Source organism: Leopardus geoffroyi, chromosome D3 (assembly GCF_018350155.1).
Source record: "Leopardus geoffroyi isolate Oge1 chromosome D3, O.geoffroyi_Oge1_pat1.0, whole genome shotgun sequence".
In the NCBI taxonomy this organism is placed as follows: Eukaryota; Metazoa; Chordata; class Mammalia; order Carnivora; family Felidae; genus Leopardus; species Leopardus geoffroyi.
In genome coordinates, this window is record NC_059339.1 from 93,932,732 (window position 1) to 93,958,868 (window position 26,137).

General features: G+C 51.5%; 1 protein-coding gene across 11 annotated transcripts in view; it reads left to right on the forward strand.

The window, feature by feature from the left end:
* ATP9B (ATPase phospholipid transporting 9B (putative)) overlaps nt 1-26,137 on the forward strand; it is a 254,025-nt gene that overhangs the window by 142,841 nt on the left and 85,047 nt on the right. For 10 of the 11 annotated variants that reach the window (XM_045457995.1, XM_045458002.1, XM_045457997.1 and 7 more), the window contains one exon: nt 25,395-25,555. The exons of the other annotated variant lie outside the window; for it this stretch is intronic. In XM_045457995.1, coding sequence (XP_045313951.1) covers nt 25,395-25,555 — 161 coding nt within the window. The remainder of the gene's footprint in view (nt 1-25,394; nt 25,556-26,137) is intronic. 11 annotated transcript variants of the gene reach the window in all.

The window sequence follows — 26,137 nt, forward strand, 5'->3', positions numbered from 1 at the left end:
TCAGCTAATAATTACCTTTTGTAAAACTTTAAAATATATCGTGTGTGAGTGAGTGTGAGAGCTTTCCCACTGTGATCACACCAGACGTCTCTGAAAGGCTTGTTTTTAAACTGCGTAAGACCATCAAAATGAAAACTTTTTTGAGGCCTTGAGTCAGAATGACATTTTCAACTCTTGTCATTTGAACACAGGACACAGAAACTTGTGGGGGATAAATTACACGTCAGACGTTCCCTTCTTACCTCCGGTATAGATTGAAACTGGTGTGCCAGCGTATGTCCTTGTGGTGCCTCCAGGAGGCAACAGGAAAAGTTTTAAGCGAGCCCAAAACATACAAGTTGCGGGTTAATTAGTCTCTCCCCACAGTGAGCGGAGCCTTCCCGGGGCGAATATTTAGGGCGTGTTAGTTGAGATTCTTACTGTTGGGTGGCGGTAAGTCATGGTTCGAGGCGGCGTCCTGGGAGAGCCTGTCGGACACTTCCCGTGGCGTCAGCGACCCGTCCACTGACCGCGGGACCGTGTGGGCCTGGTCCCGGCGCGGACTCAGAACCGCCTGCGCCCATCCTGAGCCTTAGGACAGACGTGACCCGTTGTCTGTCTGCCGGTTCCTCTAGTCCGCGAGCTTCCTGCCCGCAGGGACTGTGCGGGTCTGCGTGTCTGTGTGTCCCTGGCACGGGGTTCGTGCTCAGCAAACGGGGGAACACCCGTGTCACCTGGGGTAACGCTTGTGTCCTTGTCTGTGTCACCTTGCTTCCTGCCCTCCGAGCTCCTCAGACGCAATAGATGTTGGACGGTTTACACTGGGAGCGAGAAAGAGTGTATAGAGGTGGCTCTCTCGAAGGTTCTGTGGAGCATTGCGGGGGGGGGGGGGGGCGTGTGCACACGTGTGATAGAGAGCGGGGCTGCCCAGCTGGGTAGCAGAAGCGCTGTGGCAGGTGCCCGGGCAGGGGAGCGGCTGCAGGTGAGTGCACGGCCCTGATGGCGCTGGGCCCCAGACCCTGCCCTTCGTACCCGACTCTGTCTTTCGTGCCCGTTCCGGGATCGTTATCTCTTCTGTCCCTGAGTGGCGCATATACCCGAGCGCCTTCAGCCCCGTGTCTGCCCCGTTACCGTAAAGCTGTCGTTTGAGATACACTGTTTGTGTTCTCTGCCGCAAAGAGACATTCCAGATTCATCTTGTAGCTTCTTTGCCCCGTCCTGGGCGCAGTCAGCAGAGAATGGTGGTTGGAAGTCAGGGTCCGGAGCTGGGTGCGCTCGTGGCTGTCGAGATGCGCCGTACCCAGGCCCAGGCATCGGGCAGAGTAAGGAGATGGGCGGACAGATGGACGGACAGGCGGATGGACGCATGGATAGGAAGATGGGTGGATGGCTGGATAGATGGACAGATGTGGGCACATCCACACACCACGAAGCCTGTTTTTATGTACGTATATTGATTACCCTGAGTTCAGACACACTTCCTGCTTCAGTTCAGGTCCATAGGGTGTCTTCTAGTTTTCTCCTTCCGTGTCGGAACTCCTTTCCCTGAGAGTGAGAATGTGGTTCTGGCTACCTCGATGCAGTTACTTACGTGACCAGTGCCCACACTTGCCGGCTGCACCCTTTCCTCCTGTTGAACTCCAGCATATCTGGGCCAGCCCATCCTTGCCTGTGTCCTTCCTCCATGGGCTTGGCCCCAGCCCCCCCCCTGGGCCTGTGCCCTCGTGGGGGACTGGGCCACTCTGCTCAGGCACATTCATGTGTGTTGTGTTTCGAAAGGGCGGGGACACATTCATTATTCTCCAGTGTTTTTTTTCACTTTTATTTCATTTCTTGGGGGCTAAAGCCATTGCTTATTCGTTTTCTAGACCTCAGCCCAAGCGTATAGCGTGTTCGATGTTCAATGCATCCTGATGGAGCAAACAGATGAGTCAGTTGTTGAGAGAACCGGTAGAAGATGTAGTAAACACTTAGAGCCTGTAGGTGCGTCTTTGATCGACGTAAGAGGGAGTGCTCACTCTTGGAGACTGACTGCAGCGTTTCTCTGGTGAGCAGTGTTTTTACTTTTGGCATCTCCGTGGTCCCAGTCTCCGCCTAACAGGTGTTCTTGCTGTGGGGCCTCCCTCTATCCACGGAAAGCCCCGGGCAGGCACGGGCGCGAGGCCTGATTGTTCGTGTGGACCCCGACCCCCACCCCCGCCCCTGCCGAACAGCGGTCCCCGGACCCTGGGCAGAGACGCTGCCGAAACCACGTCCTGCCCCTTTCTCCGTCCGCCACTCCAGAATCCAGTAAACCGGACTGAATGCGAATCGCCTTTTGCCGCTGTTACTGCTTGGGATTCGAAATGATAACGGTGTCCTGAAAGAGATTACAGTCGAAAGAGGGAATGCGTTGTGGATACGTTTACCTTCTCTTCCCCTATATTTTATAAATAGTAAACCCTCGATAAGTAATGACTTATTTGAGGAAGGAGTTGCTGTGTTGACATTAAGGATAGTTTTGTTTTTTTGTTTTTGTTTTTTAATATTCCAAATTAAGTGACTTCAGAGTTAATGAACAGATTCGGGAAACTAGGCCTGGAGCCCCAAGTTAGGTCTTCAAGCCACAGAGAGGATTCCTGTTGACCTGGCTGTTGGTGCGGGTGCAGCCGCACGCCCGCAACTTGTCTTCCCCGCGGGAGTGCTTGCGGCTGGGCCGCGTGGCTGCGGGACACAAACCACGTGCCGTTGAGAAGCAGAGAAGGAGACGAAGGTCACATTGCTACATAAAGTCCATTAACCTGTGGGGACGAGCGGGCTGCACGTGACACGATTTAGAGAGGGATTTATTGTGTTTGGGTTGGGTATTTAGTCATGCGAGCGACAATTTTCCTAAGTTAAAGTCAATAATTTGTGTTTTTATTACAATTCATAGCCTTAAGACACAGACATGGTCTGAAACCCACAACACAGAAAACAGAATTTTCATAATGGACCCTTTTAATATGTTTTTAATTCCAAACAATATAAAGAAAAATGACTACTTCCAAGTTGTAATTTCAGGCTGAGATGATGCATTGGTTCTGTCCTTCAGATAAATGCAGATGGCTTTGCAGCAGCTTGACTCCGGGAGAGCGCGCTCTCAGCCTCGTTGGCAGTCAGGTCAGGTTACCAAAGAGTGCACTCTGGATTCTAGAAGAATATCAGATTGAAAAGTTCCCTCACGTTCCTTAATTAGTCCCGAATTCTTACTCAAGATCTGTCCTTAAAGCTTGGCTGTCTGCATGAAGAACCGTAACGATTGCAACGATATTTAGGGTTGCTAATTAACACCAGTCAATAAGTAAACGGGTTCTTGCACATCTTAAAGTATCTGTGTCATCGCACAGTTTCATTTAATACACGTTTCGAATCGTTTTAAGGACGTGTAACGTGCCAGGTGGTGAGTGTTCCGTCTCTGTTTTGACGCTGACTCAATATGTTGGACGGAGGGTACGCAGGGCCTGGGTCTGTTTTCCAAGTGCCACTCACCGTGCTCTGGAGGGACAGTCCGCATGCAGGTTTTAAGAGTGAATGAAGAGCAACTCCATCATTTCCCCTTAAAGAGAATCTCAGTAGTTCAAGAAGTCTAAAAGTGTTGTTTTGCTAGTGCTGCAGTACTGGCTTCTGTGGTGAGGTGGGAGGCCTTCGGCTCCTGTCACCCTGGCGTGTGGGGAGGGGGGGCCCGGCCCACGCCTGCTCGTTGTCGGCTCTGAATCTCCGTTAGTTTGGTCGTTGGATGCAGGTCGAGCTGTTGGCTGCTGTTATTGATTAATACGAAGTTGCTTCTGCTTATAACTGTTTGCTACCAATTCACCTTACACGTTTCATACTGAGAAAGTGAGCATAAATGCTCAGTCTGTATTTAGTGCCTCCCGGCTCTGCTGAGAACTGCCTGGAGTGCTGGTAACTTGCTCCTTCGTCATTGGCGAACACTTGTTTTGTACAACAGGTGCTTCTGGAGGGAGGGAAGTACATGGGGACACAGACCCCCTTCCCTCAAGGAGCGTGTCGCCCGCCCAGTGGGACACACGTTAACAGACCTGGCCGTTACAGTCTTGCCCGTCGTCGGGTGTGTGGGGAGCACCGAAGACAGACCCTAACCGACCCGGGGTTGTGAGGGAGGTGGGGCCCGGAGGGGTCGGACCCGAGGAGGGGGCTACAAGGTCGGGGACGGGCCCCGGTCCCGGACCAGGAGCGACGGGGTGCTGTTGGTGTGTGTGTAAGGAAGGGGCGGCAAGAGTTGTCCTTGAAGACACGCTCAAGGGCTGGGTCACCCAGGGCCCTCTGTGCCGCCGAGGAGGGCTTGACCCACACCCCCGACCCAGGGCGGAACGAGCTGAGGGGAGGAGGTGTGTGTGGTGCGGTGGGTTGTTGTGCAGCTGTGTGCAAGGCTGTGCCGGAGCGAGGGGAGACGCACGCCAGACATCTGGACGCAGCCGGCTGGACGGCACGAGAGTGAGGAGGTGACGTCGTGCACTTTATGTACAGCACGTCGTCCGACGCTTCATAACTGCTCAAAGTAGGTCCACGAACAGAATAGAGGACCCAGAAACGGACCCCCACGCGTGTGGCCAACGCATCTCCAACAGAGCGGGAAAGAACATCCAGTGGAAAAAAGACGGTCGCGTCGGCAAGTGGTGCTGGGAAAACTGGACAGCGACGTGCAGGAGAAGGAACCCGGGCCACTTTCTGACACCAGACACACGAGAACTAGAATTTGTAAAATATCAACGTGAAGCAAAAAATACGTAGCCTAGTGCTCAGCTTTTGAGTTTCTAAGTAGATTGAAAACAAACAAACGTAATGGTCTTGAGAACTGAGACTTTGATTTGAAAGAACTGTGTGCTTTGAGATTTAAGAAGTCGGGTCTTCAGGGAACCCAGGTAGAGTTTATTCGTGGGCGGTACAAAAGAGAGATGACACAAGCAAACCGTCCAGCGTGGGCATCCCCGCGATGTCTTAGCCTGCCCTGGACGGGACAGGACACGAAAGACAGGTGTGGATGTGGCGTTGCTGCCTCCCAGACCCGCCCCCGCCCCCGCCAGCGGAGCTGTGCAAGCCGGAGACAGCCTGGTCCCTGGTCCTCTGCATGTGAGCCCCTCCCACGAGTACTGCGGGCTTCACAGTCACACAGGACAGTGCCGGAGGTTTCCATGCCCCCAGGAGGGTGCGTACTGGGGAGAAGACCGGGAGAACGGCTGCCATGGTGCCGACCACCGGCCCCGGGATCCAGCACCCAGGGCCGCTACCTTGCGGATAGTGGGCGGAGGGTGGCCTCCCCGTCCTCAGCTGCTACTGAGCCCCCTCAGTCCATCCTGGAACTTAGAGGTAGGTAGGGGCGCGGAAACAGAATGGCCAAGGCCAGAATGAAATTTAATTTAAATCTGAAATACTAATTGCTAATTGTAGGATGTGACCAGATTATATTCTGCTAGATTGAATATCTAGGAACTTGTTTTAGGAAAATACAGGTATGCTTTGCACATCCCTGCCTACCTCCTATAAAAATGGCACCTACTACTCTAAACTTCCCGAATGTTGGCATACTCGGAGGTCGAGAATTCTAGGTGCGATTAGATATGGTCCTGTATCTCCTGGTCATGGTAGAGATATCGTGGGGACAGATACTATACTCACGGAAACTGAGTAGGCTTGGGCCAAGGACGTGATCTGTGCTCCTCTAAGAGTTTAGAGTATAGGTCAGAGGAATAGAAGCCACAAAAAGGGGCGGAGCTATGAGTTGAATCAGAGAAGAGTTTCGAGCCAGAGGGGATGATCACCAGTATCAAATGCAGCTAACTAGAAAATAGACACGCATCTGACTGTTGGGACGACTTTGGAGACTTCTAGAAGGTGAAGGTGGAAGTCAGATGGAGGGAGGTAAGGAGAGGGCGGGGAGCGGGTGGCCTGACGGGTTTTCTGGGACTGGCTGTTGTTTCTAGGGCAGAAAAAGTGTGGCCACGTTTCCATGGAAGCATGTTTCCAGCCACGCCAGTAGCAGGGAAGAGGTGGACGATTCCAGAGAGACCAGGTCGGCAGAAGCACATCCGAAAGGAAGCGGGAAGGCCTTCGGCAAAGCGGCGGGTGTGCTTGAACCGGATGGGGGGACCTCCCGTTTCACGAGGCAGGAGAGAGAACAGGAGGAAGTCTGGTGGGTGCAGATTCGTCCAGCGGGGTGGAGAAGCCACTCAGCTCCGTGTTCTGGATGAAGCAGGAAATGTGCTTGTCTGTCACAGTGCGGCCAGCCGGGCGGCTCGGTCCGTTGAGTGTCAGACTTGATGTCCGCTCAGGTCATGACCTCGTGACCCGTGGGATTGAGCCCCGCGTCGGTCTCTGTGCTGATGCGTGCTTTTTCTCAAATAAACGTAACAGGAAAGGAAGTTAAGTCAGGGGAGAGGCCTCTGGCCTTGAGAGAAACCTCGGGGATTTGGAGTGGAGAAGGCTGGAGAGCAAGCCGTACAGGGCATCGGAGAGATGGATCCGTGTTGCTGAGGCCCTAGTAGAGGCTGGAGCCTGCGTTTCTAGAAGGATTATCTTAAATTGCTGTGTGACTTTCTCCAGCAAGGAGTCCCCAGAAGCAGGGATCCGGATGTTGGGGTTTGCTGACAGGTGACTCAGAGCGAGCTAATGTGTAGGAACAGTCCCCAACGTGTCCAGTGGCTCGGAAACAGCTTGTTCCTGCCTGGAGACTGCTCTTCTTGGGGTGACCGGAAATTTGGGTTTCTCCCAGCTTGTGGTTCCGGCATCCCTGGGGCCTCGTCTCTGCCCCTCCATCCTGCTGGAAGCGGGGAGCACACTGTGCCCTCCAGCATCAGCCCGGGAAACCCACACTCCTGGCCCTTGAGCGGAAAGGAGCTGAGCCCACAAAACCGGTGACTGTCCCCCGAAATCTGGAGACACAGGCTGAGATGTGCTGAGCTGGAACTGGAAACTGGGTGGAACAAGTAAGTGCTCATTGTGACAGATTCTGGACGACGGCTGCGCACCTAGGCTGGGGCCTGGGTGCTGCCGTCTTGGGGGCTCACTTCTGTGGGCTTTCACGTGCAGAACACCACCTGCCCTGCAAAGCAGGGAGGGGACAATGGCAAGTGTCTTACTCCTAGACCGTGAAAAGCCTGTCTGGCCTTGTGCCACCCGGGGAGGGCATCTCTCCCACTTAGCCCCCCACTTGTGAAGGTGGCAGATCCCTTAAAAACCTGAGTTAGTTACGGAATTCTAGAACACTCTTCCTGTCTCACGCTGTACGTGCACGCCAGCGGGTGGCTGGTGCAGCCGTAGTGGGTCCCCAGCGAGAAAGCCGCACTCAGGAAGCCCAGGTCGGCGGGAGACGGAGAGGTGGACGCCGGAGGTCCTGCCCGGATTCATAGGAAACCTCATGCTAAAAGCTGTTTACGTCAGTTCCTATTACGTGGTGTGTCATGTCCGGCTTGAAACAAACCTCGTAAGACACGCTGCCAGGTAGGGAAAAAGGCTGACGAAACGAAGCAAGCCGCAGGGCCGGGCCCCTGTGTGACCCCGTGTTTGGAGTTAGACCGGGAACGTGAAGGGTCCATGGTCAACACGTTAAGCGCTCTAATAGGAAAAGTAGACGTTGTGTGAGAGTTAACTAACTTTGAATTTAAGTTTTTAAAGAAGTAAATTAAGTCAATAAATAAACTCGACATCTAAGGAAAAAAAAAAGTTACGGGTCCACTGAATGTCCACATGGGAAAACTGCAAACTGTCCCGTCCCCACCCACATCAAAAGGAAAACCCAGATTCCCAGGTCAAGAGATGCGACCGAGGTCAGCGGATGTGGACGCTGCCTTCAGGGAGGTGGACACTCAGGACCAAGAGGAGGTGGTGGAAATGAAAATCACTGTAACAGAAACGAAGATCGTCAGTGGTGAGCTTCTCGGTGGGCTGGACACGGCCCAGGGGAGACTCTGCCCAAAGACACGCGCAGAGAGACCTCCCGAATGAGAAGCAGAAAGGAAAAGGAACGGGAAGGGGGACCCAGAAGCCTGGAGCGGAGCCCCCGAGGAGTGAGGACACTCTCAGCAATGCAGCACACCCCCAGCGGGGACACCGGCCGCAGAGGGGACAGACAGGCAGCTGAAGCAGTAACGCTGAGCGTTCCCTAAAACTAGTGGCAGACGCCAGCCGCGGATCAGGACGCTTGAGGAACACCGAGCCCGGTGAATGCCAGGAAAGGCGGGACCCACTTGTGTGACACTCAGACCGTGGCGACCCAAAGGCAGGGAGCATCTTGACGGAAGCCAGAGGAAGTCAGAGCACTGGCCTGGAAAGGGGCAGGCCACCCCCCCCCCCAACCTCCCACACTGCTGGGAACGGGTGTCCCCTCGCCGTCACGCAGGCCGGAGGAGGGGGCCAGCCCAGGGACGAAAAGGACAGCTGAAGGGTTAGCCAGAGTCTTCCAGAACCTGGGAGGGAGGAGGAACCGGTAGATTGAACACGACCACCCGGTTGGGAAACTGGAGAGAGGGAGACCCCCTCGCCCCCACCGCCTTCCCAGTCGTGCTGCCGGACGCACGAGCAGGGAGGCGAGTGTGCACCCACGTGCCGCCGCGTGCATGCCGTGGGGCTCGGGAGTGCGACGGGTGGCGTGCGGTTTGCGGTCACGCGTGGAAGCGTGGGTCGCCGTGGGGGGACGTCTGTGGGCGCCCCTGTGCCGCCTTAGATGGTCGCGTCCATTATATGCCGGCTCCTTCTCTGAGCTTCCAGAGGTGCTCTCTGTTAGCGTCTTCTGAGGCGTTAGATCCAGTTTTGCGCCTCGTCGTCCCCTGAGGCGGTCGCCCGCCACACGCCTTGCTCCTAGCCCTCGGTCTTGTGCCGTGGAGCGGCGGAGGCTTCCGCGGTGAGGGTTTCCGTCCGTCCTCACATCGGGTTCAAGAACAGAGTGACGTTGCGTCTGCGTTACCCCGTTGTAACTCTTACCTTCCGTTCCCATGCGTGCACCAGAGCGCACAAACCCGAGGCGTGCGGGTCGGCGAGCCACCTCCCCTTCTGGCACTTGGGCGGGAAAGGGCGCTCCGGGAGCTTCCCTGCCTCGCTCTTTCCTCCCCGCGCAGAGCCACCGTCCTGCCTCGGCGGCACGACTCCTCTCGCTCTCCCGTTTGCACAACGCGGTTTCGGGAAGCGTGTTGTGTTGAGCCTGGCTCATCGGGCGCAAAGCTCTGCGTGTGTGAGGCCGGCCGCAGCTGCTGCCGTGTGCCGCGTCGGTGCCCGCGTCCCCGGTGTGACCGCGAGCGCGTGGTGCGTCGTCTGCAGTCGAGGGAGGGAACCTTCGGGCCCCACCAGCGTTTCGCTGTTCCCCGTGGTTCTGCGGCAGACGTCGGCGTGCGTGTGTCGGCGTGCGCCCAGGCGTGCTTCCCCCGGGTGGGGGCTTGGCCGCACGATGTGTTCACGGTCGCTTCGCGTGATCCCAGTCTCCAGGACGAGACACGCTTTTCGTCCGTCCCGGTGCCGGGAGCCCCGGTTCCGCCGTGACCTGGTGCCCGCCCGCATCGCCTGCTTTTCCCGCTGGGAGCGTTGTAGGGATATGTGGGGACGCTTCCTGTGTTCTTTGTCCTCATTTCCCCGAGGACTGATGAGGCTCAGCTCCCTTTCTGAGCTTCCTGGCGGCCCCGGGCATGTTGGTGTGAGAAGCATCCGTGTGTGTCTTTTAGCTGTTTGTCCCCTGGGCCGTTAGTCCTTCTCGTCTCCTGCTGAGCAGGTGGCTGCTAGGGCGTGGGACTCCGCCCACCCTCGAGTTCCTGGAGTCTTGCGGAATAGCGGTTCTCTACTAATCCAGCTGGCCCCTTGTCTTTCTGGTGTGAGGTCTCCCTCTGCCCCAGGTCCCAAAGATATTCCCTTATCTTCTTACCTCTGTCACATCTCTTGACCTGTGAACCTGGGTTTTCTCTTTGGTGTGCGTGGGGACGGGACAGTTTGCGGTTTTCCCATGTGGACATTCAGTGGACCCGTAACCTTTTTTTTTTTTTTTTCCCCTTAGATGTCAAGTTTTATTTATTGACTTATTTTACTTGTTTAAAAATGTAAATGCAAAGTTAGTTAACATATAATGTAATAATTATTTCAGGAACAGAATTTAGTGATTTATCACTCACATACCACACCCAGTGCTCGTCCCAACAAGTGCCCTCCTTCGTGCCCGTCACCCCTCTAGCCCATCCCCCACCCACCTGCCTTCATCAACCCTCAGTCTGTTCTCTGCATTTAGGAGTCTTACGGTTTGCATCCCTCTCTGTGTTCGCCTTATTTTGTCTTCCCTTTTCCTGTGTTCATCTGTTGTGTTTCTGAAGTTCCACATATGAGTGACCTCATGTGGTATTTGTGGTTCTCTGACTGATTTGTGTTGCTTAGCCTGACACACTCTAGTTCCATCCATGTTGTTGCATATGGCAAGATTTCATTCTTTTTGATTGCTGAGTAGTATTCCATCGTATACAGACCACATCTTCTTTGTTCATTCACGTGTCTGGACATTTGGGCTCTTTCCATACTTTAGCTATGGTCGCTAGCACTGCTATAAACATCGGGGTGCATATGCCTCTTTGACTCAGTGCTTCCTGTATCCTTTGGATAAATTCCTAGTAGTGCAATTGGTGGGTCGTAGGGTGGTTCTATTTTTAATTTTTTGAGGAACCTCCATGCTCTTCTCCAGAGTGGCTGCACCAGCTTGCATCGCCACCAACAATGCCAAAGAGATCCTCTTTCTCCGAATCCTCGCCAACATCTGTTGTTGCCTGAGTTGTTAATTTAGCCACTCTGACAGGTGTGAGGTGGTATCGCATTGTGGTTTTGATTTGTATTTCCCTGATGATGATGATGATGATGATGATGATGATGATGATGTTGAGCATTTTTTCGTGTGTTGGTTGGCCACCTGAATGTCTTCTTTGGAGAGTGTCTATTCATGTCTTTGCCCATTTCTTCACTGGATTATTTGTATTTTTGGGTGTTGAGTTTGATAAATTCTTTATAGATTTTGGATACTAACCCTTCATCTGATATGTCGCTTGCAAATATCTTCTCCCATTCTGTCGGTTGCCTTTTAGTTTTGCTGATTGTTTCCTTCGCTGTGCGGAAGCTTTTTATCTTGATGAGGTCCCAATAGTTCATTTTTACTTTTGTTTCCCTTGCCTCCGGAGACGTGTCAGGTAAGAAGTTGCTGCAGCCGAGGTCAGAGAGGTTTGTTGCCTATTTTCTCCTCGAGGATTTTGACGGCTCCTGTCTTACATTTAGGTCTTTCATCCATTTCGAGTTTATTCTTGTGTCTGGTGTGAGGAAGCAGACCCATAACCGTCCTGACGGTCTGTCCTTTCCCCGGTGCCGCAGGTGTGGGTGCATGTCTGTGTGCAGTGGGTGTGCGTCCGGACCCTCTTCTCCGATGGCTCTGTTCATGTTCGTCAGCTTCTGTGCTAATGATCTTCAGTTACTGCAGGGGCTTTGATTCGGATTGCTTTTAATCTTCAGAGAACTTTGACGCATGCTGTGTATCCCACGTTCATTCAGGTGTTATTTAAGTTCCTCAATAATGTCTTAGGATTTTTCTTTGTAGAGTTTCGTACACCTTTTGTTCAATTTACTTGTAAGTATGTATGTAGACTTCGTTGATGCTGTTTCAGTTGTTACCTTCTTAGAATTTCATTTTCTGTTTACTGCTCTATAAAAGTGTAATTGCAGTGAACTTTTTATTCCCAAATTGGCTTCCCGTTAAAAATACTAAATGCATACTTTGCATTTTAACGATACATCCCCAGTCAGATGTCGAGCACTGCCATGTCAAAAGTTACCCTGTCTAGGGGCACCTGGGTGGCTCGGTCAAGCCACTGACTTCGGCTCAGGTCACGAACTCGCAGCTCATGAGTTGGAGCCCGGCATTGGGTTCTGTGCTGACAGTGTGGAGCCTGCCTCGGATCCTCTGTCCCCCTCTCTCTCTGCCCCTACCCCGCTTGCTCTGTCTCTCTCAAAATAAATAAACTTAAAAAAATAAGAACTACCCCGTCTGGCCGCCGATAGCCCTCTTCACCGCTGCTGCTCAGGTGTGCTAACCCTGTGGGGCCACGGGGCTGCCGTGGCGCGGGTGTGAGGGAGGCCGACCTTGGGTGCCTGACATGTCGGTGCGGAGACAGCGTGCCTCCCGTGTGGCAGCCCTGCGGGCTGCTGTGCTGGAGCCAGAGTGCAGCGTGCCCTTGACCGGGCCCGTCCCGCCCTTGTTGTTCTGGCTCCGTACCATCCCGACCTTGGGAGGGAGGGGTGGTCGCTTTGGAGGCGCTCGGCCGCATCCGGATTTTTCCCCAGCCGCGTCTACTCAACGGAGTTGGTGGGGCCGGGGTCAGCTCCCCGGTTTGTTGTGGGCACAGCCCGCCCCCGACCCTCCCGGCCAGCCCTGGGCCACCCTCCTGCCCTCACGAGCTATGGACGTGGGTGGGCAGCAGGTTTGATCGACTTGAAATTCGGCTTCCTTCCCCTGCCTCCCATGCTGAGATGGTGATGTGTGTGCCCAGTGGCTAAGGGGCCAGCAGCTCCTGTGCCCTCCCGTTGCGAGTTGGGGGGCAGCTCAGCAGCCAAGTCAGCTATCCTGTAGCCTCGTTTTGGCTTGGATTGGAACACAGGCGGGGGAATAAAAAGTAAAGGTAAAAATCTGATCAGAGGATAGATAAGTACGTGCAGTTTTGTCACCTGAGGAAGAACAAGAATGAGCAGTTCCCCTGTGCCCACCGTGGCCTGGTGGCCTGGGCAGGGCAGGTCCAGGGAGGGCGTCCCCGCCAGGCCGCCTGCTGAGCCTGCCCTGAACCGCCCGTGCAGATGGCTCGGAGGCGAAGGGGGCTTTCAGGCACAGACCCCTTGGGCCCAGATGTGTCGCGCCTTGTAGGAGCTTTAGAAAGCCACGTGGGAAGGTTTGAGGCCACGTGGTCACGTGGTGCTAGACTGGCCGACGGACACCCTCCCAGAGAGGCGCCAGCTCTGCCCGAGTGCCCGCCGCCCACAGTCAGGCTCTGGTTCTGCATCTCGAGACGAAAATCAGACGGGGAGTTTCCAAACAGGCCACATTAAATCCCTGCACTTCACACAGATGTGGCGCGTGCACCCACACGTGTGCACGGGCTCTTCTAGAGCCGAGCCCCAGGATAGAGCGTGGGCCCAGCGTGGGCCCCTGAGCTCTGGGAGGACACGCACGCTGAAGCTTGCTTGAGTCTATTGTCGCAGTGACAGGCAGATGGGAGGAAGCGGTGTGCTTCCGCGTATTATAGGTACTGAAAATAGTCGGGTGAGAATTAATTCGTTTAAATTCTAGTCATTATGGTGCCATCTCCTACCATCATGTCATACTTACTTTGAAAGGAAATTGAAGAAAAATGAGCTTACCTGCAGTGTGTCATTGTTTAAAGGAAATCTGATGACCACCGCTTGCTTCAGGCAATTCACGGCAGCGTCTTCTCTCGCTTACGATGCTTTTCATGTAAGTTATATGATTATCCTTTAGGAGGGATGCGTTCCTAACCTTGCCGTTTTCTTGAGAGCATTGTCTCCTGAGGACAGTTAATTACCGATTAAGTATAAAGCTCTGAGGGGTTCGGAAAGACGCGGGGATGTACGTTGCCTTTCCGAGCGTCTGGGGCCCCGCTTGCTGCACAGGTGAGCAAGGGCGCTTGTGTGCACCGTGTCCCCTGCCCCTGGCTCTCCAAGGACGCCCTCCTGCCCAACCCAGAGCTTCAGGGTTCCACACACACCGTCCCTGCTCGCGGCCCCGTGTCCCCCAGCTCTGCCGAGGACGGGATGTTGTCAGCCGCACCCACTTAGAGCGCAGGGGGAGGCCCCTCTGGTAGGAAGGCGTGGAGCCGGGCAGGTGGCGAAGGTGTGCTTCCGATCACTTGGCTGGATGAAGGACCTGCCTTTGATGACTGTTTCGTAGTCGTTTCGGTTACAACATCCGTTTTATTTAGTCTGTTCTTTTCCCTAAGTACTTGTTGCCGGTTACGCAGGTTTTACCACATCTGAATAAGAAACAGGAAAGAGAACGTTTTGATAAGCGGGGTTTGACCAGTCTTCGTTTCGTGAACCCAATGCAAGTGTGTGTCGTTAACGAGAAGTGCAACCGAAGATCGGATTGTGGGGATGAAAACGAGATCCTCTCTAGCGCAGCTGCAGGCCCAGGAGGCCTGGGCCACCGGCCTGGGTCTGGCCTGGGTCCGGCCGGGTCCCGGCCACAGCTCCTGGGGCGTCAGCCATGCGTACTGGCCTGGGATGGGGTTCCGAGGATGGACGGCGAAGTCATGCCAAAGCACTTGGCGAAGACTGTTGGCTCGGAAGTTGCTAAGGTCGTGAGAAGCCGGAAATTAGGTGAACAGTTTCAACCCAAAATGGAACCGTTTTAGTTATCAGTGTGGCTCATCTTGTTACAGTAAATCGGTTACTTACGCATTTGATTTTTGTGTGCGTGGAGCGCTTCTGCCCGCATCTTCTTTCACAGAGAACGTGGACTGATGGACTCCAGCACGGAGCTAGCTCCTGGCGGGGACGTCCCCACTGGGCGGCACGGTCTCCCTCGTCTCCTCGCTTCCGGCCTGGCTGCGCCGTCGTAAGACTTTATTTTTGAGCACACAGGCTTGACAGACCGTCTTCGAGACTCTGAGACCCTTCTCAGATCACCGGGAGCTGTGACCCCCCACAGCTGTGACCCCCCCACCGCCACGGTGCCGGGGCACCTTCAGTGCAGACTCTCGGCACAGTGGCTGTTCCCAGCCGTCCCCCGGAGCCGGAACCTGTTGAGTATGTTCCGTAAGACAGTTCCCTAATTATAGAATTTTACTGCTCTTTCGTTGTCATGTGGCATGTTTGTTTTAGCAGCTAATGTGTGTAATGACGTTTCAAGTAAGCGGCTCCGAGTGCTTTCACCGCATTCTGATATTAGTGTTGTGACCTAGGAGTTGTCTTCTGGTGGCTGAGTCGTTCATTTGTGTCTAAGAGCTTTTCCGTTTGATGGTTGCCTAACACGGGGTTTCCTGTGGAAGCTTCGCCGGCTTCCAGTGACCCTCAGCTGCCATCGGGTACAAGTGCCGCGAGCTTCTGTCGTCTGCTACCGATTGCTGTCCCCTGCACGTCCCAGGGCCCCGGAGCCGAGTGCGTGTGAGCAGGACGCGTGTGCCTTTTGGAGTGGAGTCCCCCCCACACACACACACGTTCCCCCGGGAGGGCCGCGCGGTCCTGTGCTGTGGGGTTTCTCTGTGGAGCCGGTTTTCAGATCGTTGGTATTTCAGTAGCCAGGTACGAATGATGGTGTCCGTCTTGGGAAGGTAAGTAATTCACTAAATCCAAGTGTTTCATCTGCGTTATGGTTTGTTGTCACGGTTCTAGCACTTAGTAGCTCTTCGGGCTGGTAAGATCGTTTTCCGCGACACTTCACGGAAGGCTTCTTTAATCCTCTCTTGTGAGCGGATACGGTGCGGTCAGGGCCCCAGCCTGCAGCACTGTCCTATGTTAGTGTCTTTCACTTGTAGTTCAGGGGAGGAGAAGAGTGCCCTGACTCGGGCTGAACTGTCCCCTGCGGCACTGGCACAGCTGATCGTCGCGAACCAGAAAGATGTGTATATCAAATAGTTTACAAAATGAAGCCAGCTGTGTTTCCCTACATACTGTGGCTTCCTGACATGCATCATTAAACCTTATTAGCTACTTCCTTTTACAAAGATTCTTGTAGGCTTGAACATTGCATATTAACATTTTCTGCCCCTCCAACTGGAAATTATTTGCTTTATTGTAGAGTGTCAACTTGCTCTAGTTTCTGATGCGTTCTAATTGGTACTTTAGAGTGTAATCATCGTGAGATACCACGCCATGCATTTCTTTATTTGGAAATTAATACAGACCTTTTCACTTTATCTGTCAATCTGGGCAACTTTTCACACAATTCCTAACTCCTGGGATTGCTTACAAGCCATTAAGTATGAAATGGTTCATAAAATGTCTTTGAAGATATGAAGGAACACAAAACTTTTAGATTTAAAATAGTGCTACGTCTTGCCAAGATACCGCTAATAACTCTTCTTACACGGACAGTTTTGATAATAAAAGAGGTAAAGCAAGGTGGAAAGTCTTTAACCGCCTCAAGTTTGTCATACGCAGTTTTCAGCAAATCTGCTAAATTCCATTTTTCTTGAAAATCCAGAGGCATGTAAGTCTTGAAAGCCACGGACTGACTCAAAGCTAGACCGGTGGCCACTGTCCACCAGTGTGCCCACGCCATTCTGCGTGGTCACCTGCGACTCACTGTGGGTCAGTAGCTGCTGACACTGACGTGGGGGTGGGGGGTGGTCACAGAACATGGACAGAACTGGTCCCCATGTGCGGGGCCGTGTCATTCCGAGATGTTTCGAGCTCTGGTCCCCGGTGTGCTACGGATCTCGCGGGTGCTGCCCTCGGTTGCAGATGGGGGCTGGCCTCTCATCGCCAGGGACTCCGTGAGCTCAGTGACACAGTGGTCCTGGTTGATTCCAGTAAATACTGTAGTCCCAGATCTTGTCAAGTCAGCTAATGACCCTTGATTTACAAGCACTATTGAGTGGTTTATGTAATGACAGTTGCTGGATGTGTGGAGATTGGGGTGGAGACCTTACCTGGTCCGTAAGTGCCTACATATTGATACGATAAACTGAGAACCACGAGGGAGACAGTGACGCGAGACCGGACGCCATCGTGGCCTTCTTGGGACGTGGCGGCTGGCAGCACCGGGGGGCATGGTGGCCTGCAGAGGGCCAGACGGGGAGCTAAACGGGACTCTGCCACTGGGGTTTCCTGCTAGTTGTCGTCCCCTCCATCCCACGACGTGCTGCTGGCAACTAGCAGCTTCGACTGCAGTCCCTAAGGAAGCCAGACCCCTGGAGTCACTGTTCTACGGGACACTGAACTAGCGCCAACGCCCTCCCTCCCGCGCAAAGCGTCGTATGCACGTGCTCGCCGAGCGCCAAAGCAAGAGCTTACACGTAGCGGCTTAAAGTTGATCTCCAAGCAGGTTTCTGACTTTATTATGGAGACTCTTCTGCATCGTGACGTCTTACGAAAGAGGACCTAGGGTTGGAAATAAAGAGTTCGTTACCAATTAATGACCTTTTTTACTAATAGAAATATAACCGTTTCTTTGTTCAAAGTCGTATAAGGAAAATAAGCAGGTGGAAAGGTGGTACCCCCTAGCCCCCATTCCATGCAATGTTTTAAACAAAGGAAAGAAGAGTGAGGGGAGGGGAGGGGAAGGACCAACAGGTCTCAGGGTGAAGCCCCCGGCAGGTGCCTTCCCCTGGCCCGCCTCGCGCCTCCTGTGGGTTGCAGGGCCTCGCCGCGCTGGAGGAGGGGTGCTCTGGCCTGTGCCCTCCTCCACGTCCAGCTTTGCCCTGTTACCTGTGGTCCAGCGATCCCAAGCCACTCACAGGAATAATTCCTTCAACACCTCATTTTCTGGATATCAGAAAGGTACCGTGTAGACTTTCAGCTCTTCCCCGAAGGGAAGCCGTCCTTGCGCTCGGGGATTTCAGGACGCGGTAGCATGAGAAGCGTGGCTGTGTGCTTGACGGTCCCCTCGGCAAGTAGTAAGTAGGGCCGAGACTCGAGTAGAGTTCGGTAATGGCTCAGTAATGCAGCATTTTCCAGCCGATACCATTGTGTCAGTGATCTCTGAGTGAATAAGAGTGTATTTCCAGGGCATTTCTGAAATCCACGGACACGGTGTTTAAAATAGAGGACCTGACACACTCAAGGGGCCCCGCACGTGCACGCGCTCCCCACTGAGCAGCCGGCCACCGTCTCTCCTGTGCCCACTGGGGGCCAGGCTGCGGCCTGAGGCGGGGGCCGCCTCCCTGTCAGCCGCTCTCCCGAATCAGTGGTCTTCCCTTTCCTGCCGTGTCCGTTCAACTTTTAAGACTCTAATAAAAGCCTTTCTTGAAAAATTTAAGTACCATTAGAGTTATTATTAGAAAAATCTGGTTCTCATGTTGCTAGGGAACAAAGAACTCCCAAGAGCGTCAGGTCTTTAAAGTGTTGGAAGATGCAGGCCACAGCCCGTGTCCCTGGGCATGCTGGGTGTCCCTTGTACTGGTGACCGTGGGCCCGATCTGCTCTGGCCGCGGCCCTCTGGGTTTTGTTGTTTATTTAAAAAAAAAAATTTTTTTTTTAACGTTTATTCATTTTTGAGAGATAGAGACAGAGCATGAGTGGGGAAGGGGCAGAGAGAGGGAGACAGAATCCAAAGCAGGCTTCAGGCTCCGACCTGTCAGCCGAGAGCCCGATGCAGGGCTTGAAGTCAGGATCTGCGAGATCGAGACCGGAGCTGAAGTCGGAGGCTCAGCCGACTGAGCCACCCAGGCGCCCCCGGGCTTTGTTGTTTAAACACGGTGAGAGCATTACGAGACCCCTAAACTCACGGCTATTGTGTTTTTAGATAGTAAGGATTTGAGACTAAGTTAATGCTATTTGTAAAATATCTGTTAAGTATAAAATTACCCAAATCAACTGCTTCTTTAATTATATTGAAATCCAAATGCCTGAGCTCGAATTTCACTTACACAAACGATATTGAACGTTAAGGTTTCTGGTGTCAGTGGATAACTTAGGTTATTGAAGTAATTATTTTAAATTGGCGAGTGGTCTTGGCAAAACCATGTAAAATTGACAGCTTCCTACTTGGTTAAGACGAAAATGAGGGTGCAGCGTCTTGAAACCATTAATGCCAGCCGTTGGCCGTTGTTTCGTGTGTCGGTTTTGTTTACAGACCTGCATCTTCAGAAGCCTTAGCGCTCTGGTACTGTGTTAGTCACCTGCAGTATTTTGGATGTCAGGGCTTTAAAAATGATCCCTTATATGACAGTATATTTTTATTCAGGAAATTCCCCTGCAGTCCAGCATGGTGAAGTCTGTAAATTATGTCCTGAATTCTGCATGGCAAAAATAGATGTTTAAAGTAACTATTTTTATAAAACAACAACATATTAAATATACTGAATTGGTTGAATTAGAGATTGAGTTTCTGCATTTAAAAAAAAAAGGCTTTCAGGATTCAGAACAAATAAGCATCAAACTTGAGCGCCCTCTGCTGGCTAAACTACAGAGTGCCGCACATTTTGCCCCCCCCCCCCCCGCCCCCCGCCCCCTGCAATGAAATACGAACAGGAAATAAGACAGCAGTGCACACGAATAGTATTCAGTGTAGCGCTGGGATGGCAGTGGTTTGTACATCTTAGTCTTCTTATGTCCCCACTCTTCAAATAAATTCTGTGGACCATTGTAAAATAAAAGGAGGAGTATGGTACATTAGAAACTTATGGGGTTTCTTAATATTCAGCCCTGGATTTTAATGTAACTTGTGTACATCGAGTGCAAATTAAATTTCCAAGTAGTTTCTAGACTCTTTTTGCACGTTTACACATACTCATTTTTGTTTGTCTTTGATGTGTCACAGATTGTACGTAAGAGAGTATTTTGAAATAATTTATTACCTTAAAAATTAAACATTTAGCTTGCCACTTATTTTTAAGGCACTGTATTGATTTAAGTTTGATGACTCCTGATAAATCGGTTATACCCGAATCAAGGTTCTGATATGACAGAGGAAGCTGATGGTACCGGAAATGACCAGATTGTCCTGTGTGAACATAAAGTGAGCCTGCATTTTGCAGAAACAAATCTGAGATGTGTGCACGTGTGTATACATACGTTCGTAGGCAGTGTGCTGTGTTGTGGCATTTTTGTCAGTTATAAAAAGTATCCTGTCGAGTGGATACGTGCCATATAGGAAATGCTAAAGCCAGTATTGAAATTTCTCAGATGATCTGCAAGGATTTTAGGAATAATTTCAGCTTTAACAACGTGCTTACTGTAGGCCGGCCGACAAGTGCTCTGACACTCTGCGTGGTCGTCCCGAGTTTGTGCATGCCAGGCTCAGGTCGTGCCTTGAATCCCCTGTCTCTCGACGTCTCCCACGTTGACACGGGCACGGCTTCCCTGCTTGCTGAGTAGCTGATCCTCACATCAGTGCTTTGTTTTGTTTGTGTGAAAAATAGAACAACCTTATTTTCTTTGTTAACGTTAAACATTCAACGAAAAACATCCCTGTCATAACTATATAGTAAGCAAGGGAAACAGAAACCTTAATTGCTGAGTGTAGAAGGGTCAGGCGGAATTTGTTGATAGGTAAAAATGTAGGATATGAAACACTCACGCGATAGACTTTAAACTGTTTGGTGTGTAAATACACATTTCGGTTTTTAAAAATCAAGGGGCTGTATTGCAACGTTAAGAATCGTGTACGGATGCTTATTTAGGGAGTTTCCACAGCACAGATTACTGAGCCAGCAGACTAACGCGGCTCGCGGGCACACTGCGTATTTCGCAGATCGCTGAGGCGCGAGCAGCGGTCGTTCAGACACGTCTGCAGAGCGCGGCCGACACCTACCACTCAGTAGTCGGTGTCGAAAGGTGAGTAAATAAGCAGACGGGAGAAAAAGAGCAAAAGGCTAAATAGCGCTTCTTAGAAACTAACGCTTTTGATTGAAACTCCAAAATGGAAAGCGTTCCTGCTGTAAGGTTTGGGAGTTAGATTTAGTGGACGAGTTTCAGTTATTTGAAATGCATATTTCAGTGGCACAGATGAAGGTCTGAAAGTTACCCATTTTTTCCTTGTTTCTTAAGATTCTACTAAAAGTGGGAAGTGGAGGGCTGATTTGCTTCAAAGATATTGAAAAGGAATGTGCCTCATACAGGGATTTCAGTTGGGTTACGGTGCAGCCCTGCTATCGGTTTTGTAGTCAGACTCCAGACTCTGAGTGATGAGGAACTTGAAGGGCTGATCCGAGAGTAATTTGGCTGTTAAACGGCAAACGGCGCTAATCGCGTTGTGTTTCCCTGTAGGTAATCTTTCCCGTGCAAAGCCGTACTTCTGCCTGCGTGGAGTCATCTTGAGCGAATTGACTCTCGGGCTGTTAGGTCGGAGGCTTTTCTGCCTTTCAAAATATGATACGTGTGCAGCGATAACATCGGACAATTAAAATAACATTTAGCGTTTTGCAAGAGTTTAAATTAGCTTTCTGGTATTTCACATCCTCCTGTTTTGCTATTCTGAAACACTTCTCTGTGACGGGTTACATGTGAGCTTTAGAAGACTGATAAAGGTATGTTGAGGTTCACGTCATGCCGATCTGGGGGTGATACCGTACGGTCGTGCGCTGTGGCACTGGTCCTTTTGTTTTGCCTCTTAGCCAAGTTAGAACACGAGACCTCTGTTCCAGTTTGGGGTGTGCACTGACGTCTTAGGGACTGAGGGCCACACTGCGGGGTTTTACTTTGGGATGGACGGGACGGCACCGTGTCCCAGAGATGAGGCGGGTTCTCGTTCGTCCACGCGCCCACTTAAGAAAACCTGACTGATCTTTTCTTGATTAAGCGGAAGAATACCGTATTTACCCTTTATTGTTGGTATAAACCATTATTTTACTGAGAACCATTAGCTATTTAAAACTTGGTACATAAATTAAAGAGGAGCTAAATGGATTTGTGATCGTTGCCATTAGTAGCATTTTAGATTATACAGGCAATTATTGTGTTCATTATCCTAGAACAGCCCCTTTGCAGAACCATTGTGGTGTCTTAGACATTATGCACAAATTTTCCCTTGGAGATTAAAATTTCCAGTAGCGTATTTAATTTTGTTATCACAGTTGTTTCAAATAAAACAAATATTATGACAAGTAGAAGAAAATTTGCTTTACTAATATAGGAAATTACAATAAATGTTGAAAATTGCTTGCTAGTGTACTTAATTTACCTTTTCTTATACAGTCAAAATTACTTCGAGGGATTAATAACATATTTTATGAGTTGAAAGGTTTTGCAGTTACAGCAAAAGGCATTTGGTTCAGGTGTTTCCAGAAATTTTCTAAAGAAGGAAGAGATTCACATCACAACTGAAGCCACGGTCTTCTTTGTAAAAGCTGTAAGTTTACAAGTTAACTAGTTCTTATACTGAATAGTTTTTCAGAGTCCAGATTGCATTTTAGGTGAGTTGAAGAAACTTTTAAGTCTGTTTTAGAGAAATGAGTATAGAGATACTAGCTATCAGCCAGAAGTGTACCCGTAAGAAGCTAATTGTTGAAATACATCTTTTCTTTGCCCTGTGTTGTGTTAGCACCGACACAGGAAAATTCTGACCGTACTGTTCGCTAGAGCTCGGCTGCAGTGATTTTCCAGGGAGAAAAGTCAGAGCTCAAGGCTTCCTGCCAGAATGCAGGGAGCAGCCCGTTAGGGGACGGTTGTCGTTACCCCGCACACAGGGAGGCTTGCGACGGTGAGGCTGTCCTTTCTGCTGGACGTTGCAGGAAGAGCTGCGGGGCCGCGGGGTGGGGCGGGGGCGGGGGGGATGGCCAAGCTGCTGGTGCCCACGGCGGGTCTGCCGGTCGGTGTGCAGGGGCCGCGTCAGCTCCCATCCTATATGTGGCCCTTTTCAAAGGAAACTTTGTGTTCGTTTCTGACCGTTTTTGTCCTCAGCTTTTCCAGGCTTTCACTGCTGTGGTGCAGGGAGAGTGGGAGGTAGTGGTTATGCATTTTGCGAGACAGTGATTCTTTATTTTATTACGAAAAAAAGACCAACTCTGGAAGGCCCGATTAAATCATCCCTTTCACTTTTTAATGGGATTTGGATGAATAGAGTAAAATGTGCACTTTGCGTTCATTGATAGCATCTTTAGGCTGAGGTAATTGAGCCTTCCTTCCCTGACTGAATGAGTAATGACTTCATCTGACCCTCAGCGAGGCCTGACACTTAGGCCTCCTTTGTCACAGCAGAAGGAGCTGCGCTTTGAAACATGCTCTACTTCCTCGGCTTAATTTTTCTTCATTTTAATCCCAAAACCTATTTTTCTCAATAATTCAAGCATAAACTATGGAGTAGTTGGAGTAGCGGAAACGGCAAGATATTTGTCCACGTCATGCTGCTTTTTAAGTGCGGTTGATAAATCAGGAGCCGTGGTCTGGAGCTGCCTGCCCCTCGGGGGAAGCCCGGCCCTCGCAGGGCAGCCCTACCGGAAGTTTCCGGAACCTGGTCAGGGTTCCTCCGCAGCCCCGCCTGGGCCCCGGGGGGAGGCTGTGTTGCGCGGCTGCAGGCGGAGGCCGGGTGTGGACCCCGTGTCCCGCGCGGCCCCTTGGCCCGAAGGCCACCTTGTGCAGAACGGGAAGGCTGGCCGCAGAAGGGCCCCCCTGCCTGTGGCCGCAGGAAAACCAGGAAAACCGGAGTGAGTGCTGGGGGCCCAGCTGGGTTTGCTTTGAAGTTCCTTAGTTAGGAGGCTGGATGTGCCTGAACAGACCAGACCACCTTCCAACGGGTCTTGGGCTTTCTTCCCAGGGGCCTGGACCACAGGTGTCAGCCAGAGGGGCGGGGCCGCAGGGGCGGGGACCCCAGGGGTCGGCGAGAGGGGCGGGGCTCGCAGAAAGTGAGCCTCTGGGGTGGAGCCTATGGGGCGGGGCCTGTCACAGGCCGCCCAGGGCACAGACCCTGCCGTGTCTTGGTGGGTGTGCGGGTAGAACCCAAGCTCTAGAACGACGTCGGTCGTTACTTCCGGGTCCGTGTCGTTCCCGTGTTTCTAGGCTGTTCTTAAAGGCGGTGAGTATCTGTACACACACTGGGTTAGAGGGGAAGACTTGTAATTTTGTATGGCTGGTGGCTCGTCTTAGTTTTCCTACTAGACTGGCTGTTTCTTCCAGGTAGAGTCTCATAGTTGACTCATTTTTCATAACCTTACACTGTAGGTAGGAGTAAAATGCAGGAGACATTGACGTGTATTTATTCAATGAGTGAATTTTTTTTGTAGCCACGCTTAACTGGATTTCCTGACAACGTTTTGTGTTTTCTTCCTAACTGCATGTTCTAATGTTCTCCTGCAAGTGTGTGGCAAATGTTAATCAAAACCAGATGTGAACTAAATTCATGAGACATGGGGAAAGCTAACCTTTTACTGGCCACAGTTAGGGATTTTCAAAAATAAACTAAGGTACTAATTAGCTCAAACTAAAAACTGTTTAGTTTGAGAATTACAGTACCCCATGTATTTTATCAAAGTTACGGCAGTCACTTTCTTTTTGTTTAAATCACCCTCTCTCAAAACTTGTACAGATTCGGGGGAAACTCCCGTGATGGAGACCCAGTCTGCTGTCGGCATCCTGGGCGTCGGGAGCAGGCAGTGTGCTGAACACGTGCCAGCTGCGGCCTGACAGTCACCGGGAGTGACAGGGAGCTTCCCCGGGCCCACAGGGAGTCCACCTCGTCTGGTCAGCAGGCGGGGAGCGCCAGCGGAGAGCGGAGGAAAGCAGGGCTTGCCCGCACAGTTAGGAAGCAGGGATCAGCTGGAAGGGTTTCCTAGTGCCAGTGACGAGGACAAGAATGTGCATGAGGGCTCGCCCTGGACCCGGAGCTGCGCTCCGTCTCATTTAGCCCCGAGTCTCGTGACGAAGCCGCTTTTGCAACCTCATTTTACAGATGAGAAAAGGGCGCTCAATTCTCCCAAGGTTATAGCGCCAGCGTTCAAACTAGCCTGCTTTTCGATTCCCGAGGAAAAGTAGTTGCTCTGCGGCCCCCCTTCTCCCCCTGTAGCTCGGAAGCCTTTTTGCAAAGCCCAAGACCCCACCCCGTGTCCCCCCACACCCTGTACTGCGCTGTGGTCCTTCAAACCGGTGACTTCGCAGGGGGGATTCGTGCAGGCCGCCGGAGCTCGAAATCCCAGTTGCACACGTCTGAGTTGAGGAGCCAACGCCGCTTCTCGCCATTGCCACGATCCCGCACGGGACGCAGCCAGAGAGGAGCTCGTTCCCAGGGACGCGACCTCCCCTCATGTTTTGCTCAGCGAGGCCACGGTCCACGGAATGACTCCTGATACCTTATTGGGAGAACGTAAAGTGTAGGGTCTGTGTAAATTTAAAAAGGAATCCGTTCAGGCCAACTGCCCTGCTGCTTTCCTGCTTAGTTGAGACCGGCTCCTGGCAGCGAGGGTTGGTAGAGGCCGTCCTTTTCTGGGGCGCTCCGTCGGAATGAGATCCCGCGTCCCGGCTCACCGCAGCCGGCTGTCGGAACGCCTCGATCTCGGGAAGGATTTCAGCGTTTTGTGGTTGGCTACGCTGGAGTCGTGTTTTCTCGGTGGAACCTTTCTGCAAACGCTCTGGGGATCGCGACTCCTTTTTAGAAATTCTGCTTAAATCTCTGAAGAGGCTTTTCAGGAGAAAAGTAAAGTTAATACCTTTTTGTATTTCGTTAGGGTTAAGGTCAGTACAAGAGGAGCCTTAGTCATCACTATTGTGCATTCAAATTTGCAGTATCAGATGCTTCATGGTTATGCCTAAATTTTGTGCTTTTCTTTCAGGTTGGTTTGTTGGACCTTGAACTCAACCAGCTGACCAAAGCGCTGTTTGTGGCTTTAGTTGCCCTGTCGGTTGTTATGGTAACCTTACAAGGATTTGTTGGCCCGTGGTACCGCAGCCTGTTTCGGTTCCTCCTCCTCTTTTCCTACATCATTCCCATAAGGTAGGTTTGAGAACTAAGATAAAACAAACGTCTAGTCTCACTGACTATGATTTTATTGAAAGTTATCTTTGTCGGTATGAAAGAAGTTTGTCCACACAGAGCTGAACAGGAGCCAAGACTCCAATACATCTTGAGAAGAGATTCCGTAGAAGATGCTACTTGGAGGGGCAGAGTTGTTATTCTTTGATTAGTCTAGAAATCTGACACTTTTCCATACATGAATGTGTTGATAATATAATATTGAAGAATTGGGAGATGTTTCTCGGACTGGTTTTGTTTACTGCCAGTAGACTTACTTACAGTGCCCTTGGATTGGATTCCTGTGCCTCACTGACTTTATGTTTCAGAAACCACCTGATGTATCTGTCAAGTGAGACAAAGTATTGAGTAAGACAGTCTTTTAATGCGAACAGTGTTTCAAAACGGTAACCCTTGTAAGTAAGCTTGGGATGTAAATAGTTATTGTGAGGTGTCTATTTAGTTTCAAGACTAATCTTTACCGTATAAACGTGTATTTCCCCAAAGTACATTTTAAAATGTATTTTAAAAATACATAGTACACATGAATGAACGTTTTTATGT